The 16,986-nt window shown below is 55.5% G+C and overlaps 9 protein-coding genes across 9 annotated transcripts; 5 read left to right on the plus strand and 4 right to left on the minus strand.

Moving 5' to 3' along the window:
- Window positions 1-54: 54 nt before the first annotated feature.
- On the plus strand, window positions 55-2,994 carry MCM6 (MCM DNA helicase complex subunit mcm6; the record flags this gene model as incomplete). The annotated part of the gene is made up of 3 exons (XM_064806293.1): window positions 55-338; window positions 388-2,824; window positions 2,875-2,994. The coding sequence occupies 3 exons, from the start codon at window positions 55-57 to the stop codon at window positions 2,992-2,994; spliced, it is 2,841 nt and encodes a 946-aa protein (XP_064655619.1).
- A 3,816-nt stretch (window positions 2,995-6,810) lies between these two features.
- On the plus strand, window positions 6,811-7,602 carry LTR77_009065 (uncharacterized protein; the record flags this gene model as incomplete). Its single annotated transcript, XM_064806294.1, has 2 exons — window positions 6,811-7,151; window positions 7,203-7,602. 2 exons carry the CDS (start codon window positions 6,811-6,813, stop codon window positions 7,600-7,602), a joined length of 741 nt encoding a protein of 246 aa, XP_064655620.1.
- Window positions 7,603-7,649: 47 nt separating this feature from the next.
- LTR77_009066 (uncharacterized protein) lies at window positions 7,650-8,873 on the minus strand (the record flags this gene model as incomplete). Its single annotated transcript, XM_064806295.1, has 1 exon — window positions 7,650-8,873. The coding sequence occupies one exon, from the start codon at window positions 8,871-8,873 to the stop codon at window positions 7,650-7,652; it is 1,224 nt and encodes a 407-aa protein (XP_064655621.1).
- Window positions 8,874-9,438: 565 nt separating this feature from the next.
- LTR77_009067 (uncharacterized protein) lies at window positions 9,439-9,912 on the plus strand (the record flags this gene model as incomplete). The annotated part of the gene is made up of 4 exons (XM_064806296.1): window positions 9,439-9,483; window positions 9,556-9,678; window positions 9,738-9,839; window positions 9,889-9,912. 4 exons carry the CDS (start codon window positions 9,439-9,441, stop codon window positions 9,910-9,912), a joined length of 294 nt encoding a protein of 97 aa, XP_064655622.1.
- Window positions 9,913-10,374: 462 nt separating this feature from the next.
- On the minus strand, window positions 10,375-11,171 carry LTR77_009068 (uncharacterized protein; the record flags this gene model as incomplete). The annotated part of the gene is made up of 3 exons (XM_064806297.1): window positions 10,375-10,646; window positions 10,701-10,788; window positions 10,836-11,171. 3 exons carry the CDS (start codon window positions 11,169-11,171, stop codon window positions 10,375-10,377), a joined length of 696 nt encoding a protein of 231 aa, XP_064655623.1.
- Window positions 11,172-11,516: 345 nt separating this feature from the next.
- Window positions 11,517-11,808, minus strand: LTR77_009069 (uncharacterized protein; the record flags this gene model as incomplete). Its single annotated transcript, XM_064806298.1, has 2 exons — window positions 11,517-11,600; window positions 11,653-11,808. 2 exons carry the CDS (start codon window positions 11,806-11,808, stop codon window positions 11,517-11,519), a joined length of 240 nt encoding a protein of 79 aa, XP_064655624.1.
- Window positions 11,809-13,664: 1,856 nt separating this feature from the next.
- ras1_2 (RAS1 protein) lies at window positions 13,665-14,493 on the plus strand (the record flags this gene model as incomplete). Its single annotated transcript, XM_064806299.1, has 4 exons — window positions 13,665-13,676; window positions 13,749-13,863; window positions 13,921-14,196; window positions 14,258-14,493. The coding sequence occupies 4 exons, from the start codon at window positions 13,665-13,667 to the stop codon at window positions 14,491-14,493; spliced, it is 639 nt and encodes a 212-aa protein (XP_064655625.1).
- Window positions 14,494-15,208: 715 nt separating this feature from the next.
- LTR77_009071 (uncharacterized protein) lies at window positions 15,209-16,213 on the plus strand (the record flags this gene model as incomplete). Its single annotated transcript, XM_064806300.1, has 2 exons — window positions 15,209-15,258; window positions 15,313-16,213. 2 exons carry the CDS (start codon window positions 15,209-15,211, stop codon window positions 16,211-16,213), a joined length of 951 nt encoding a protein of 316 aa, XP_064655626.1.
- Window positions 16,214-16,275: 62 nt separating this feature from the next.
- On the minus strand, window positions 16,276-16,924 carry LTR77_009072 (uncharacterized protein; the record flags this gene model as incomplete). Its single annotated transcript, XM_064806301.1, has 5 exons — window positions 16,276-16,467; window positions 16,523-16,653; window positions 16,712-16,778; window positions 16,834-16,869; window positions 16,922-16,924. The coding sequence occupies 5 exons, from the start codon at window positions 16,922-16,924 to the stop codon at window positions 16,276-16,278; spliced, it is 429 nt and encodes a 142-aa protein (XP_064655627.1).
- Window positions 16,925-16,986: the final 62 nt, after the last annotated feature.

A 16,986-nucleotide genomic window follows, 5' to 3' on the forward strand; every position in this document is an offset into this window, starting at 1 on the left:
CCCCTCTTCGATTAACATGCACCACCACCACGCACACTACTGCCGACCAAAACCATGTCCTCTCTCGTTGATGCAGTCCTCCGCTCCGACAATGCGCCAGAAGAACCTCGTAGCGATGCACCGTCAGCGCGACGAAGACAAGCCCGCTCCTCCTCGCGACCCAGGGGCCCGCCATCTGTCAGCACGCCCGGCATGCAGAGCGAGCTGGGCTTCCCCGATGATGAAGTCGTTGGTGTGAGAGGTCTGAGAAGGAACCTTCCAGGCAGCGGAGAGGTGCCGCGAGTGGTCGACACAACAGCAGAGACGTTGGGGATACAGTTTGAGAAGTTCCTTGAGGAGTATGGCTTTATCTGCCCTCCCTCAGCGAGGCACCACTAATGCACGCAGATTCACCGAAGAGCCCACGCCCTCAGCAGAGCCAAAGTCCAGCGCCGTCACCACCAACAAATACTACATCGCGCAGATACACGGCCTTTGTCAGTTCAAGCTGTCCACTCTCTATGTCGACTTTACACATCTCATGGACAGCGAACGAGGAGTGCTGGCCACTGCTATCCAAGGAGACTTCTACCGTTTCCTTCCATACATGCTGCGAGCCCTCAACAGCCTGATCGCCAAGTACGAGCCACAGTACTACCGAGAGCATAGGCAGCCTGGCTCCACAACCGCAAGAACAGATACGTCGCTGGCCGGCAATACACTGAGCGATGAAGATGGCCTGAATGAGAAGACGCCAAACCAGCAGACCGACAAGATCTTTGCGCTCGCCTTCTATAATATGCCCTTGGTCTCAAGAGTGCGGCAGTTGAGGACAGACCAGATCGGCAAGCTTGCTTCAATATCCGGCACCGTGACGCGGACGTCAGAGGTCCGACCAGAGCTTCATCTCGCCACCTTCATCTGCGAGAACTGCAATAGCGTCATACCGGACGTCGAGCAGATCTTCAAGTACTCCGAGCCCACGCAGTGCCCCAACGCGCAATGCATGAACCGACAGGCATGGCGTCTCGACATCAGACAGAGCACATTCATCGACTGGCAGAAGGTCCGTATCCAGGAGAACAGCTCGGAGATTCCTACCGGCAGCATGCCCCGGACGATGGATGTCATCTTGCGAGGAGAGATGGTTGACCGCGCCAAGGCTGGTGAGAAGTGCATCTTCACAGGCACCCTCATCGTCGTGCCAGACGTCAGTCAGTTCAGAGTGCCTGGCGTCAGACCGCAGGGTATGCGTGATCCTCAAGGTGCTCGCGGTGGAGAGGCTGGAGGGAGTGGTGTCAGTGGCCTCAAGGCGCTTGGCGTGCGGGACCTGACCTACCGGATGGCCTTCCTGGCGAACATGGTGACCATGGATACCGCGACCCAAGGACAGAGCAACAATCAGCACCTCAAGGGCCAGGCTGGCAACATTCTGAATTCGCTAGGTCAGATGAACGAAGTCAGCGAGATGTCGGGCGACGCAGCACAGCAGGACTACCTGGACACCCTCACCACGGCTGAGGTGGATGATTTGCGGGAAATGGTCCGGACACCTCATATCTTCATGCGGTTGGTCGACTCGCTGGCGCCAATGATCTACGGCCATACTGTCGTCAAAAAGGGACTGCTCCTCCAGCTGATGGGTGGTGTCAGCAAGGTCACCCCTGAAAGCATGGCCCTGCGCGGTGACATCAACATTTGCATCGTCGGCGACCCATCAACCAGCAAGTCGCAGTTCTTGAAATATATCTGCTCGTTCCTGCCACGTGCGGTCTACACCTCTGGCAAGGCGTCCTCTGCAGCAGGTCTGACAGCGGCCGTCGTCAAGGATGAGGAGACTGGGGAGTTCACCATCGAGGCTGGGGCCCTGATGCTTGCTGACAACGGCATCTGCGCTATCGATGAGTTCGACAAGATGGATATAGCGGATCAAGTGGCCATCCACGAAGCAATGGAACAGCAGACCATCTCCATCGCCAAGGCTGGTATTCAGGCAACGCTCAACGCTCGGACGAGTATCCTCGCTGCCGCCAATCCTGTCGGTGGACGATACAACCGCAAGACGACGCTGCGAGCCAACATCAACATGAGCGCACCCATCATGTCCCGGTTCGATCTGTTCTTTGTCGTCCTCGACGAATGCAACGAGCAGGTCGATGAGCATCTGGCGAGGCACATCGTCGGCATCCATCAACACAAGGACGACGCCGTCGAGCCCGAGTTCAGCACCGAGCAGCTGCAACGATTCATTCGATTCGCACGGCTCTACCAGCCTGTCTTCAACGACGCTGCGAAGGAGAGGTTGGTCGAGAGGTATAAGGAGCTGCGGGCGGACGATGCGCAAGGCGGGATTGGACGGAACTCCTACCGCATCACTGTTCGACAGCTGGAGTCGTTGATTCGATTGAGCGAGGCCATCGCGAAGGCGACGTGTACTGATCTGGTTGTTCCAGAGTTCGTCGACGAGGCGTTCAACCTGCTGAGGCAGAGCATCATTAGTGTTGAGAAGGATGATGTCGAGTTTGAGGATGAGGAAGATGCGGACATGGTTGATGCTGCGGAGGGCGCTGCTGAAGATGGCGACTCACCAATGAACGGGAACGACGAGGCGGAAGCAACACCAGCGGCCACGCGAAGAACGCAGATCAAATACGACGACTACGTAAAGATCCACAACATGCTGCTACAGCGGGTGAATGACGATCAAGGCGCGGCGGAGGATGGCGTGGAAGAGAACGACCTTCTGGTGTGGTATCTCGAGCAGAAGGAGGATGAGCTCGAGAGCCAGGAAGATATGGAGGCGCAGAGAGGGTTGGCGAAGAAGGTGTTGAAGCGGATGGTGAAGGTGGGTTGCCTTATATCGACGATTGAACGACTAGCTAACGATTAGATCAGGACAATGTTCTCCTGCAGATCCGAGGCGAAGGTCTTGTTGATGATGCGAATGAGGAGCAGGAGCAGGAAGAGCGGGTGATGTATATCGTGCATCCGAATTGTGCGGTGGAGGAGATGTGATCGGGGTAACAGAGGCGATGTCGTTTCTTCGTTCAAGCGGGGCGTTATCCGTGACAGGAATACTGCGAGGAAGTTGCGTTTGATTAAGCACTGCATTGGATGGTTTAGGCGACGCTGTATGAGAAGCATGTATCAGTCAATGTCGATATCTAATGAGAGATTCAATCACAGCATCAAGAAGAACATTATTGTTACTCCAGCAGCGAGCTTCTGGATGGAACAATTACTATCCGTCCTGATCGCAGATCAAATTTGGCATGTTGAGACGGGATGGCACGAAAAGAGACGAGACGAAAAGACGAGACGAAAGCAAGGTGAATGCACAAATGTGCGAGATAGCCGAGAGCAGCGCTTTCAAGGTTGTCGTCTGGCTCTGGAGGCGCCTGCTGATCTTACCGTTCATACGTCGCTTTCACTTGACGCTGTTCTCGTGGCTTCAAATGCACACTTGGGTTGCTATGAGAAGCTTCTCATTGCAGCAATGGAACCGGAGGTTGATCTTTCAGCGTATGAGCCTTTCGAAAGGCTTTCCGTAGCGGAGAACAGCTGGTCACTGCTACACAAGCAACAGTGTTGTGAATCGCAGAACGGTGGGTGACTAAGGCTTTGACAGCAAATATCGACCACGTGGCGCTCCTCCAAACATATATCTCGACGCGCATGGAAGTTGACCAGCTTCAGCAGCCATTCTGGCGTTGATCCCGAAGGCACCAGATTACACGAACGTGCAGCCGTTGACGCGGTCCAAGACTTGATTAAAGCTCCACTGATGGCAATGAACAGATCAAACATGCAGGACCTTTGCCCCTATCGGCCCTTGAAAGTAGGTTCTGTACAGAGAGAGGCGAGTTGGGCCGCGTGGACGATCGATCTGATGCAAGGTATACCTAGCATAAGCAGATGGCAACCACTCGACATTCGAAGCCAGGACTCCAGCCAACCGTATTCTCGACAACGTCTCAACGGGTCGGAGATGTGGCCTAGCCAGGCATGATCCTCCAGACTGTCAAGACGCTCCACCAATGCCTTATCAAGACCACCGATGATGAGCACTATAAGCGAGGTCTTGCTGCGCTATACAGTGTTGCATGCAGCGGACAAGGGGAGTATGGTGCCAAGCGATGTCTGCAAGCGCTGGGCGTACTTTAGCATCTAAGACGCCCTGCCTGCCAAGTCACGCTCCTTCTTAAACAGGTCTGGGGCATGTTGGTCTTTGATGAAGACTGCACTCCCAATCGTGAGTGCATGGAGCCAGCATCACATAACAGGCCCATCACACAGATCGCTAAGACGTCTGCTGCAGCCGGTGGGAGGGAGAAGAAGAGGGGTGGACGCTCTGGATCTTGAAGATCGTAGCGCCTACGCTGCGTGGGAATTGTATAAAGGTGGTACAATCTCCCGCCTGTCCCAATGTCTTTGCATACATATCCTGCTTCTTTCCCGGACAGAAAGAGACTACCGCAACCATGAAGTTATCTATGGCATTGGTATTTCTCTCCGCCACTGGTGGTAAGTCTCATCCAAGAAGGCCATGAGGGTTGTGTCAGCCACCTACTGAGTCTACTTCAAGGGCTTGCCGACATTTGCAGTCGGTATTGTAACCTTGGGGCAAGTTGTGCGGGAAATGCTGGAAAAAATTGCTGCAAGTCTGGCGCCGGGAATCAGAATGGTGTGGTCAGTATTCATTCTTGAGAACACGCTACGATGTATTAACGTGAAAAAAGCTTGTATGCTCAGGCAATCCCCCGACATGGCATAACGCCGTTGGCTGCGGGGCAGGAGGAGGACCTTGCGGGTGTACCTCTAGCAATGATGTTTGCTGTAGAAGGAGAGATGGCCTTGGTACGGCTAATTGTGTAACTCCCTAGCCCCAGCCATGCTTAGGCAAAGAACATGCGGGTGTCCAAAGGAAGACGGGTAAAGTTGGGTACGTAGTTTTATGAAATAAGACGTTCATTGGATAGGATCATAACGATTATTCTTGACTTCCATCCATCTTTTCCCCCTCCAATGGATCAACCAAGACGTCGGATGGTAAGTCAACCAGGTCACGTGACACGAGATTCCGAGCTACCAGACCGCGGTCAACCAGCATGCTGCGATTTACAACACCGTAGCTTGCGTCAGAGCCTGGCGCGTACGTGAAAAGCGCTGCAAAGTGAACATAAGCAGTGCTGTCGATTCGCAATCGAGACTGACAGATTGAAGCACAAGTCTGCCTTGCCGACTCGAGTTGCTCGCCAATTATACCTTGACTTCTCGACAATCCAACCCTCTGTCGCCTTCACAGCCTTTCGAATTGGAGAAGCTTATCATGATCATGCTGGGGATGGCTTCTAGGTGGCATCGTCAATTGCAATCCAAGCACGACCTGCTCGAAACAGAGAGCATTCGCACGGGCTCAATTCTTTCCCACTTTGCCATCGCCCTCTCTCTCATCCCAAGCCACCGTTGAATCAGTTCCTGTTCTGGCTGCTCCTCTCAACAACAATTCGTCCAGCTCGGTTCCCCTTCTCCCGTGAACGCTCTAAAGAACAGAACCCTTGCATCGGACGCAACACCCTCCTTTGCCAACCGTCTCACCACATACAAGCGATGCATCTTCGCATGCGTATCCATCGCCACCAGCTTCCACGAGTTTGACACGGACTCGACCTGCACCCCTGAAAGCAGGCGGCTGTGCTCTTTGGGCAGTGAGGAAAGCCAGCGGATGCAGTGCTCGTGGTTCGTGCAGTAGAAGGTCGCGCCGTCGCCGTAGTAGGATGATGCCAGGGCTTCTCGGGTGGGTCTGTCGACTTGCAGGATGCTCGGCGGTCTGTAAGAGCTGTCTACTGTACGGATGCCGGAGGGAGAGGTGAATGTGAGCTGGAAGATGTGGTCGTAGAGTTCAGGTGGGAGGTCCTCGAGTCGTTGCTTTAGATCCATGCTGTCTGCGGGCGATGTTGAGGATTCCTCTGAGCCGCGAATAGCATTGTGTCTGTCGCTATATGTATAGGCTCATACACCGCCGGAAGGCGTACCATGATGGCAAGGTATAACGTCAGCTGATTTTCAACGCAATACCAGCGTCTCTGCATCGTCGCTATCGAGGTCCGTTAGAACGGATTACCTCTTGAGTATATATACAAATAGGACTCTCGCGGCCGAGCATAGCCCGTCCTGTAATCACAGCATGCCAGCGCTTCCCTTCGTAAGCGTCAGCGTCGGCGACATGCCGTCCGCTCCACTGTTGCACTGGAACCACAAGATATAAGAGCCATCACAATTCTATTCTTTCTGATGTTTTCTCAAAATTTGGCATGGATGTTTCATCGCGTGACCTGGGAAGAACGACGTTCCTTCCGACAAAGAGTCACAATGGAAAAGCTGACGTCATGCTTTGATTTGACTTACATTTGGCTTGCAGAATATCATTGCTTGTTGAAAGGTGGCTTCATGACTATCTCGCCGCATCTATGCACACCGTAGAGAGCAGAAGGACAGATGAAGCAGGAGGATCGACTCTTCGGAACGGAGCCACTTCCTCAGAATTACTGATCTGACGCCATCTTCTCCCCACACGGACAGACTCAGAGCTCCAGAGCTCGAGGTCGGCCTCGGACATGGTCGAGTATATTGCTAATCAACTCTTTCCTTCCTCCCCTTCTCTTCATATATTGTCTTTGTCCTTCGTCTTCATTTCCTTTTCGATTGACGTGAGCAGAATTCCTAAACCTCCTTCATCCGAGCAATCAACCCAACCCCACCACGGTCCCCTCATCCCGGCCCTCCACCCGCCTCTCCGCCCTATCCACCCACCTCATACCCTGCCCCACCATGTCCAAAGCCTTCGCAGTAATCGCCGGCGTCGGCCCCGGCACCGGTGCTTCCTGCGCCCGCCGCTTCGCCTCCGCCTACCCCGTCGCCCTCCTCGCCCGCAGCCCCGAAAACTACGAGGGCCTGGTCCAAGAGATCAACAAGAGCGGGGGCAAAGCCATCGGCATCTCCACCGACGTGTCGAGCGAGGACAGCGTGAAGAGCGCTTTCAAGAAGATCTCCGACGAGTTTGGAGGCGGGGCGTGCGCGGCGGCGGTGTTTAATGCGTCCGGGAGGTTTGCGCGGAAGCCGTTCTTGGAGATGAGCGTGCAGGATTTTCGGGGAAGCTGGGAGGTCAGCGTGTGAGTGTGTAAGAGAAGAATTGAGATGAGAAGGAACTGACGTCGGCACAGACAAGGAGCGGTGATCTTCTCCCAAGCAGCCCTCCCTCACCTCCTCAAGCACGCTGAGGACAAGTCAGCCAAGTACCCACCTACCTTGATTTTCACTGGAGCCACCGCCTCCGTCAAAGCCAACGCGCAGATGTCAGGCTTCGCGGCGCCCAAGTTCGCGCTGAAGGCGCTCTCCACCTCTCTCGCCAAAGAGTTTGCGCCAAAGGGCGTGCACGTCGCTCACGCGGTCATTGACGGTGTCATCGACATCCCGAGGACGAAGGACTGGCTGAAAGACATGCCACCAGAGGCCAAGATCAGTGCGGATGACATCGCGGAGTCATACTGGAACCTCCACACTCAGAGCAAGAGATGTTTCACCAACGACATTGACATCAGGCCGATGCTCGAGAAGTGGTAGTTGAAGATGAAAAATAGCACATACTGTACATGTACACACCTAGCCTTCTAGAAGAGGAACGTGGGAATCTCGTCCGCTGCTTTGGCCTTGCGCTTCTGCTCCTGCTGTTTCTTCTCCTTGTCGGCCTTGTACTTGGCGTAGTGAGTCGCAGCGTCGTCAGAGACAGCACTCTTAGTGCCAGAGTTCTTGTCGGTCTCTCCGAACATGCCGGGTGTCTTGGTGAGCTTAGAAGCGGCAGCGGCTTGCTCATGCCGGCGGCGTGAGGTCGGAGGCGCGATTCGCGATGACTCCGCCTTGGGCCTGGCAAACTGCTTGAAGACCGACTCGCTCTCCTTGCGATCTTCGCGCTTGACGCCGTTCGTGTCCTTAGAGGCCGTACCAGGGGCAGCGGATTCAGCCCGCCGCTTGTCCGCCTTTGCGTACGTAGGCCGAGCTGTACGGACTGGTGGAGCATCGAGACCGTCTTCATCATCGTCCGACGAAGGCGCTTCCTGCCTTGGCGGTTCCTGTCTGTACCTCTCTTGCTTGGCAGCCTCTCCACCCGCTGGCCTTCGTGCCTTAGCCAGATCAAACCGCGGCGGTGATGTCTCCCTTTCACCCACCAGATCCCTCCTCCTCTCAACATTCCTCGGACTCTGCTCAAATCCCGCCGCCGCCCTCGTCTTCGCCCTTCCCCTCCTCACACTCACCAGATCCCTCGCCATCCCCTTGTCCTTCGTCATCAACACCGCCAGCAACGGATCATGCATGTACTCATCCTCGTCTTCCTCCTCACTACTCTCCCCACCCACCACCTCCCTCCTCTTCTGCGCCCGCTCCTCCACCTCCCCCTTCAATCTGACCTCATCGCTCTTCTTCGTCCTCCCATCCGTCCCGTGCGTGACTCCCTTCAACACATGCGCGCCTCGCGAACACGCCAGCTTTCTAAGCCGGACGTACTCGGCGCGGTGGATGTGTTGCGTAAAGGTCTGCGCGGTGGTGTAGAACTCGTCCTCGACCATGCGCCAGGCGTCGTCGGCGGCGTAGCCTTCGCGCATGTAGACGACGGCAGGCGGAGCGGGGGCGGGAGACGTAGAGGGTGAACGGTCGGGGCGCTCTTTGGGTTTCTTCGGCTCGGGGGAGGGTGGATGGATGGGGTTAAGGTCGGAGTCGACAAGGTCGTCGCCTGAGTTGGCGGTGGGTTCTTTGCGCCTGGGCGGCGGTGAGGCCTTCTTCTGCTTCGGCTTCTTCTCCGTCTCTTCAGTATCCCATGGCAGTGCTCGTCGCGGCATCTTGTTTGGCGTGACGCTGGATCAGCCAGCAGAGGCGCGATGTGGGACGCGTCTTCTTCGCGTTCTGTTTTGACTGTGCCGCTGTTGTGATGAGAAGAGCATCGTCCCTTTTAATCGATCGCAGCCTCAAGTAAAGAAGAGGTAGATGGTGTTGCTTGTGAATGTTGGTTGATGTATCATGTGAATCGCGGTGACACGAAAGGCAACAGCCAGCACGCTACCGAAACTCTAAATCCAATCAACCGACGTCACTTTTGTTTACACTTCACCATATCATCCACTGTCAACACCTCAAACATGCTAGCGCTAGCCATCACCGCCGAATTGAACGGGTATACGTAGTCGCCTTGTACCCACACCCAGACTAATTCTCTCCAGTGTAACAGACCTCCAACCCGACGACACAGAAGACAACCCTTTCTTCTACACCTTCAAAGTGCAATGCACCTCCTGCCGCGAGGTCCACCCGAATTGGGTCTCCGTTAGTCGATTCGTGTGTCTCCCTGATCATCCCCCTCACCCAGTAATGGACGGGTTGTTCGCTGACATGAACGCAAGGAACAAAATGAACAATCCGGCAGCAGAGGCGAAGCCAACTTCGTCTGGCGGTGTAAGAACTGTAAGGTCCGCCACTTGAATCCTTCCCTTTACCTCCAGATCGGAAGTCCTGACGTGGGTGTAGAGAGAGCACTCAGCAAACATCATCGACGCGCCGAAGGCATACCCGCAGCAGGATCCGGCAAAGGCGATGAATCTGATTACGATGGATTGTCGAGGGTTGGAGTTTGTGGAGTTCAGGGCTGATGTATGCTTGCCGGTCGGAAAGTGGTGGAATGGAGTGGAGTTGTTGCTGACATGTGACAGGGCGACTGGAAGGCCGTGGGAGCGGAGTCGGGGACAAAGTTTAGTGGAATTGATTTGACTGAGGGGGATTGGTATGATTACGATGAGAAGGCGGGGGAGGAGGTAAGTATCCTCAATGTGAGATGGGAGATCAGGAGAGCATGAAATTCAGATGCCTGCCATGCACCTCGGGTAAGGCGGCAGCATGCGTGCATGACCTCCGACCGTACGAGAAACATGACATCAATGCCTAGGTCGCAACCAGGTATCACTCGTATATGCTCCTACCACTCATTCATCCAACTCTGCACCCTCCCCACTGGTCCAACATGCCCCCTCCCCTTCCCACCCCACCGATACAACGCCCCCGCCACTCCCATAACCCCCCCAAACAGCAGAATCGCCCAATTGAACTCCTCCACCCCTCCGCCCTGTCTCGCCGGCCAGAAACACCAGAAGAAACACCATGCCGCATACACCATCGCCACAATATTCACCGGCAGCCCCGCCTTCCCGAGCGACCACCTTGCGCGGGGGAGCGGCTGCTTGCGGAGGCGGCGGAGCGCGATGCAGCCGACCGAGAGCCCGTATGAGCCCATCAGTGCTGCAGCGGCGAGGGAGAGGACAATATTGAAGGCGATGTTGCTTCCGAGGTTGATCAGCGAGAGGACAGAGTTGGAGGGGACGCGGTAGCGAGGGTCGACCCGGCGGAGCCAAGGGGAGAAGGGAAGGCCGTTGTCGCGGCTACCATTGCGTCAGTGAAGTGAGGTGAGGTTTTGTTGGGGGTGGGGAAGACGTACGCGAAGGCGAAGATTTGGCGGGAGGCGGAGGCCAGGGCGCTGATGGTGATCATGGCGAGGAGGATGAGGATGATCATGGCGAAGCCAGTCGTGGGGCCGGCGGCGGAGAGGGCATTGCAGAGGACGTAGACTGGTCAGGTGTTAGCAAAGGGACGAAGGAGCTACGAGGGTGTGATTTCTTCACCAAGAGGGTGAGTTGACTGCAGAGCTTCTTCTACAGAGCCGATATTGAAGCAATAGGTGAGCAGGACGATGAGCGTGAAAGGAAAGCTCTGCGTTGCATCAGCAGCGTGCATGAAGACCAGCCCAGAATACTCACCAAAGCATAAGTCCAAACCATCGACCTAGGCACAACCACAGCAGCATCCTCCACCTCTTCCGAAAGATGTGCAAGAGCATCGCTCCGTGCACACGCAAAGATGCCGGTCACCTGACCTGCTAGGACAGAGACCCCGACACTCGACCACGTGCCGGTATAGTCCCTGAACTTCCCGAAAACCTCGTTAGTCGACTTTGTCGGCGAGACCATCACCCACAGCATGACGACAATAGGCGCGAAAGCGAAGAACCGGCAAGTCGCGAACAAGCCTTCAGCGATGCGAAGGTGACCGGCAGCGAAGACGTCAAAGGAAGAGACGCCCGTGATCAGAGCCATGATGATGACAGTCCCAGCCCACCTCGTAGGAATGTAGGTTGCGTCATTGACAGCAACCACCGCCTGGATAACATCAGAGATGATGAAGCAGTCAACAGCAATAGTGGGATGCCACCCGACCGCCGTCATCCAGCCGGAGAGGTACGACAGGAACCGCTGACTTCCCGGCGGAGCGAACTCTGACACCTAGTGAGATTGTCCGCCGGCGGTGGGTGCCATGGAGGCCATCTCTGCTAAGGACAGCACGACGAAGAACTGCCCGATGGACGTCCAGACGACTGACCAGAAGAGGCCGGCGAGCCCGCCGTGGAGGAGGGCCGGCGTGTTCGCGGTAAGGACGATCTCCTACGTGCCCAGCACATACGAAGCGAAGCCGACGGTAGAGAGGAACTGGAATTTGCGGTTGAGTTCTTGACGCTTGCCCATTCGCTGGTGGTGTGTTAGTGGCGAGGCTGAATGATGAATGAAGGAGACGACTCGCTTGCATGTCGATGTGGTCCTGAGTGTTGCCCTTGCGATGGCGAGGACGTGCTGGGTACAGCTCTGTATCCTTCTCGCTAACAGCAGCGTCAATGCCACCTGCGGCGTTCGTAGAGTAGGACGCCATGGAGAAACGGCGGGAGAAAGTAGACGGCATTGTGATAGGAGCTGAACAGGGTGCTGCTGAGGGCTAAAGATAGTGTTGTCGCAGACTACTCGCTCAGTGGAGTGGCGTGGTGTTTCTTCTCGTTCAATAGGAAAGACGTATTGGTATAAGGAGAGGGGTGAAGGAAAGCGAGATCCAGCGGAGCGCACCTACTGTACTCGAGACTGGTGGGGGAGGAGCGAGCCTGACCACACCACCTTATTCCTATCGACTGTTGACACCAGTCGGTGCAATGGCCGTAGAATGTATCGATTTGTCTTCTTGGTCGCCATCCTGCAAATCGAAGTGGTGTGTTCGAGACGAATACAACAGCTCAGCTTCAGAAGCGCCAACACCTTCAGCTGCGCCTCCACGTCGACGGAAGTTCGCGACAAGAAGGCGTGTAAAGTAGAAGCGCTGTGATCGACTTCTTATAGGCGTGCCTCACACCACAAGGCTGGCTGTCAGCAGCGCGTGCATACCCACTTAGAGCCTCACAAACCGTTCCTGCAGCCTCAGTGGAGATGGTGGTGTGCGAGCGCGTCCTTCTCGCGATCAGCTCGCATGAGCTGCCGGTCAGGTGATGGATGTCTTAGACCTCACTCTATCGTGCTATTCGTGCCATCTACCTGAAGACGACCAGCTATCTGACCGAATTGCGCGGCGATGTTGGTGAGATTGATGGTATGCTTGAAGGGGTAGCGATCGGCGGTAGTGGGATGAGCTCTGCGTGCTGGCGTGAACGCGGTTGAGAGGCAGAGTCAGGAGAGCTCCAGGCTGTTTAGCGCTGGCTGGTGCGAAGACGATAGCGCTTGCAGGCACATGTATCCCTCGAAGCAAGACGCCTCGACTCTTCATGTTCGAACGTAAGATGTGATACAACCAGCCGAGGATGTTGATGCCGGTCGCAACGTGTGCGTCCTGCATCCTGCGGTGCATGTGCATGTGCATGAAGCTGCTGCCGGCGACAGCTACCGACGGGCGGAGCTTCACGTCGATCAGCACGCGAACGCGTTGCCGTGCAGCATTTCACAAATGGAGAAGGGCTAGCGATGGTCTGGGGATGGCGGAAGGCAGGCGATCGGGAGGCCGCTGCCGACGGCCATTGGGTGAGGAGGTCCTGCATTGATATCGTTTGCTTCTTCCCATCTATCGCACGTTCATCAACTTCATCTACAGTAATAATCCATGCTTGGCCGTGTGTTTGTAGAACATGTTCGAAGTGACAGGGTGTTTGGGGAATGGAAATTGGCGGAGGCTCTTGCGCACGCTGCTGGCCGCACGTGTGGGCGAGTGGGAGCGTGGCAGACAGGAGAAAGGGTGGAGGGTGTTCGGCGGGAGATGCAGTGGAAGGGCACTAGAAGACTGGCGAATCGCTAGCGGGCATGCTAGATAGTGGTAGGAGCAGAAGAATCCCTGCCTCTCGAGCCTGTCACTTCGAACTTCGTCTCTGCATGCCTTGACCCTCGTCTCGTCCCATCTTGCCGCTGGAGCGAACAATTCCCCGACGTCCCATACATCCCATCCCTTCCCTATACCACACCCTCGCTCTTCACATCCCACCGCATACCGCCCGAGATCATCTCGCGTGGCAACCTGCAGCAAGACACGCCGCGGCCCGCAGGGAAAAAGAAGGGAAGACGCCGACTCAGGGTTCCCGTTCCAGACGCTCCACGCCAAACGCCGAGACCGCCAGTTCCAGCGACAGTCAGAGTCCCTGGCTGCATCTCGAAGACCGGCCAGCACATTCGACGGGAACACCTCCTTGCCTCGACCGCCAAACCATCCCTTCGCCGCCTCGAACCCTCACGCGCATTGATCTGCACGAGCACGCCTGAACCTCTGCGAACGGCGATCTACTATACACAATGGCTTCAAAAGTATGTCCGGCTGTCTACAAATGCCATTGAGCGATTGAAGAAGATGGATGAGATAGCTAACATGTACTTCAGTTCCTCCGGGAATACAAGCTGGTCGTTGTGGGAGGCGGTGGTGTGGGGAAGAGTTGTTTGACCATTCAGTTGATCCAGAGCCACTTTGTGGACGAATACGACCCTACAATTGAAGGTTCGCATACCTTTCAACCCACCGACGGCAAGACCATTGACTGATAATAATGTATAGACTCCTACCGCAAGCAATGCGTGATCGACGAGGAAGTCGCGCTGCTCGACGTGCTCGACACCGCCGGCCAGGAGGAGTACTCAGCAATGCGCGAGCAATACATGCGGACGGGTGAAGGCTTCCTGCTGGTCTACAGCATAACGTCGCGGCAGTCGTTTGAGGAGATCATCACATTCCAGCAACAAATATTAAGAGTCAAGGACAAGGACTACTTCCCCATCATCGTGGTGGGCAACAAGTGCGATCTGGACATGGAGAGGCAGGTGAGCATTGAGGGTGAGTACACAGCAACATCCCTGCGCAGGATTGCGGGCGCATTGCTAATGTAATTTGACAGAGGGCCGCCAACTAGCCGCCTCCTTCGGCTGCGATTTCATTGAGACCTCGGCCAAGAACCGTATCAACGTCGACAACGCCTTCTTCGACATTGTTCGCGAGATCCGGAAATACAACAAGAACATGCACGGCTACAACGGCGCGCAGTCCGGCAGGCAAGGCGGCCCGGACCAGAAGCTGGACATGGAGGACAGGGACGAAGATGCTGGGTGCTGCAGCAAGTGCGTGGTGATGTAAAGAGGTGGTGAGGGATGGGAAGAGCGCGAGCAGCTATAGGCGCGCAGAAAAGAGCGACACGCTATTGAATACAACGGCGGCAGAGGGAGTGGAAGTGAGCGCATCGGGCGAAGAAAAAGGCGCAGAAGCATAGAAGTGAGCGTTCTCGTGGCGGAGAACACCACAACCTCATGGAGCAGGAGGCAGCCCTCCTGTTGTTCAGTTCGTTTTGATATCCCTTATCGCGCGTGTGGTTCATTTTATCAGGGCAGAGTTCGGCGCGGGCAGGGTGGGAAACAGGTTCTTGTGTCAAGGGATGGGGATACAGCCTTTTTCGGTGCGGAAGAGCAGAGCACTGAAGCTACCGTCTTTGAGATCGAGGCGGTGGCGAAGCCTGACGGGCTGATCGTGGGGCTGGTATAGGGTATTTGAATTAGAACTTTTCACTCTGCTGTCTCCCCGTCCTCTGCGATACTGTGGTGGTGTAGTCAGGGGGTTGCACGTGCCAGCGCGATTGCCTCGAACCTTGTCATGACGCTTGAACTTCTTGACATAAACGGAAGGAGCGACCCATACATCTCGAGGCCGCGCTCCAAAGGCACACATCGTCCTCGCCTTAACACGATACTACCGGACGTGCACCCGCTTCGAAGCCACACTCTCGGACTTCAAGCGTGACTAATTACACGTTTTGCGGACACATAGCTAGGACCTCCTTCGCCTCGAATTCAGAACCATGTCCGGCCAACGACTGTCAAATCTCGAGCTGGTGGCGTTATGTGACAAGTAGATGCTCTCCACTCTATGCGTCCAACTTGAGCCATGCTGACGCTTGTCCAGCTATGCATATAAAGGTCTAGACGAAGGACTCTATAAGCTCTACCTACCCAACGACCAACGACCGCACGGATGGCTGTTCGCCTCCAATGTCCAGCGGATGCCTTGGTCTGAGGACTTCGTGATTGACCACGGCCGACGGACCATCCGACTCAGAGGGCACGCAAATGCTTCCAGTGCATCTACAGCCTGTAACTCCGCCTTCGCTGAAGTCATCAACAATGCCATTGACAAGGACATCTTCCGGACACTCAACAAGCAGCATAGCGAGATGTTTTCGATCCTTGGAGCGAACTACCCTGTCCAGTTGGAACGATACGCGGCTGACCTGTTCGGGATCACGGCGAGAGGGGCGCATCTTACTGTCTACACGATGACTGGTGATGGGATGAGGATCTGGGTGCCCAGGCGGAGTATGAGTCTGTTTACGTATCCTGGCAAGCTTGACACGACGGTTGCGGGCGGTGTTACGGCTGGTGAGACGCCGATGCAGAACATCATCCGCGAAGCTCAGGAGGAGGCTTCGCTGCCTGCTGAGTTGATTGAGAAGCACATACGTCCCACTGGTGTGCTGACGTACATCAGCTACGAGCTCGAGAAACCTGGTGGGATGGAGAGCTGTGTCGTGCCGGATGTGATCTTCGTCTTTGACCTGGAAGTTGATGCCAATGTCACGCCTGTCCCTGAGGATGGCGAGGTCAAGGAGTTCTACCTCATGAGCGTGGACGAAGTGAAGGAGGCTCTAGCGAAGGAGGATTTCAAGACCAACAGCGCTGTGGTGATGATTGATTTCTTCATCCGACACGGCATCATCACGCCGGATAACGAGAAGGACTACGTGGAGATTGTGCAGAGGATGCATCGGAGGTTGCCGTTCCCTGTTACACCAGACCAGAAGATATAACGCCAACCGGCCTCGACGGAAGTCGTTACTGGAGCACAGCAAAGCAGCTGCAGCACGCCAGCTCACTCCTCGCCCTTCAGTCTCTCCTCAATGGACTCAAGATCGTCCGTGGAGTCGATCTCGATAATCCGCCCGACCTCCGCCTGGTTCCTCAGCAACTCCTTCGCGCCCGCATACAGCATGCGCATCTCGCTCGAGCAGGTCGGCGGGAGATAGTTGATCATTACGTACGGCACTGACATGCGTCCAGAAGCCTAATCCATCGTCAGCATGCTCGCGCTCATCTGGGGAGTTGAGACTAGCGCGTACGAGCGTCAGAGGATAGCTCAACAGCACAAACCGCGGCGAATTATCCGGCAGCTCGTCGGAGAGCTCGGTCATTTTGCTGTAGACATCGTCGTCCGCCTGGGAGATTTCGAGGGTCTTTTTGTCGATCTGGTCTTCTTTGCCACGGTCAGCGGGGGCTCAGTTGGGATGAGGGTGGTGGTAAAGACGCACATATCACTGCTTGCGGGTCTTTGGCTCGCGAGGTGCTGAGACGGAATTTGCGGAGTTTCTCCTTCGTCTACCGTCTTGTCAGTATACAGAGATATGGTTGATATTGAAGTCATGGTACCAACCTCCGGCGAGAAGGTGTAGAGGCGGGATTCTGATGCCTGCTTGACATTAGATCTTTTCTTCCTCTCGTTGAATCAAGCCTGTCCTTACCATTTTGACACTGATCGACGTGTTGTTGTTCCGAGAGAATGGAAGTGTCGTCAGAAGTGCAATGT

Source organism: Saxophila tyrrhenica (assembly GCF_035928015.1).
Source record: "Saxophila tyrrhenica strain CCFEE 5935 chromosome Unknown scaffold_16, whole genome shotgun sequence".
Taxonomy (NCBI): Eukaryota; Fungi; Ascomycota; class Dothideomycetes; order Mycosphaerellales; family Extremaceae; genus Saxophila; species Saxophila tyrrhenica.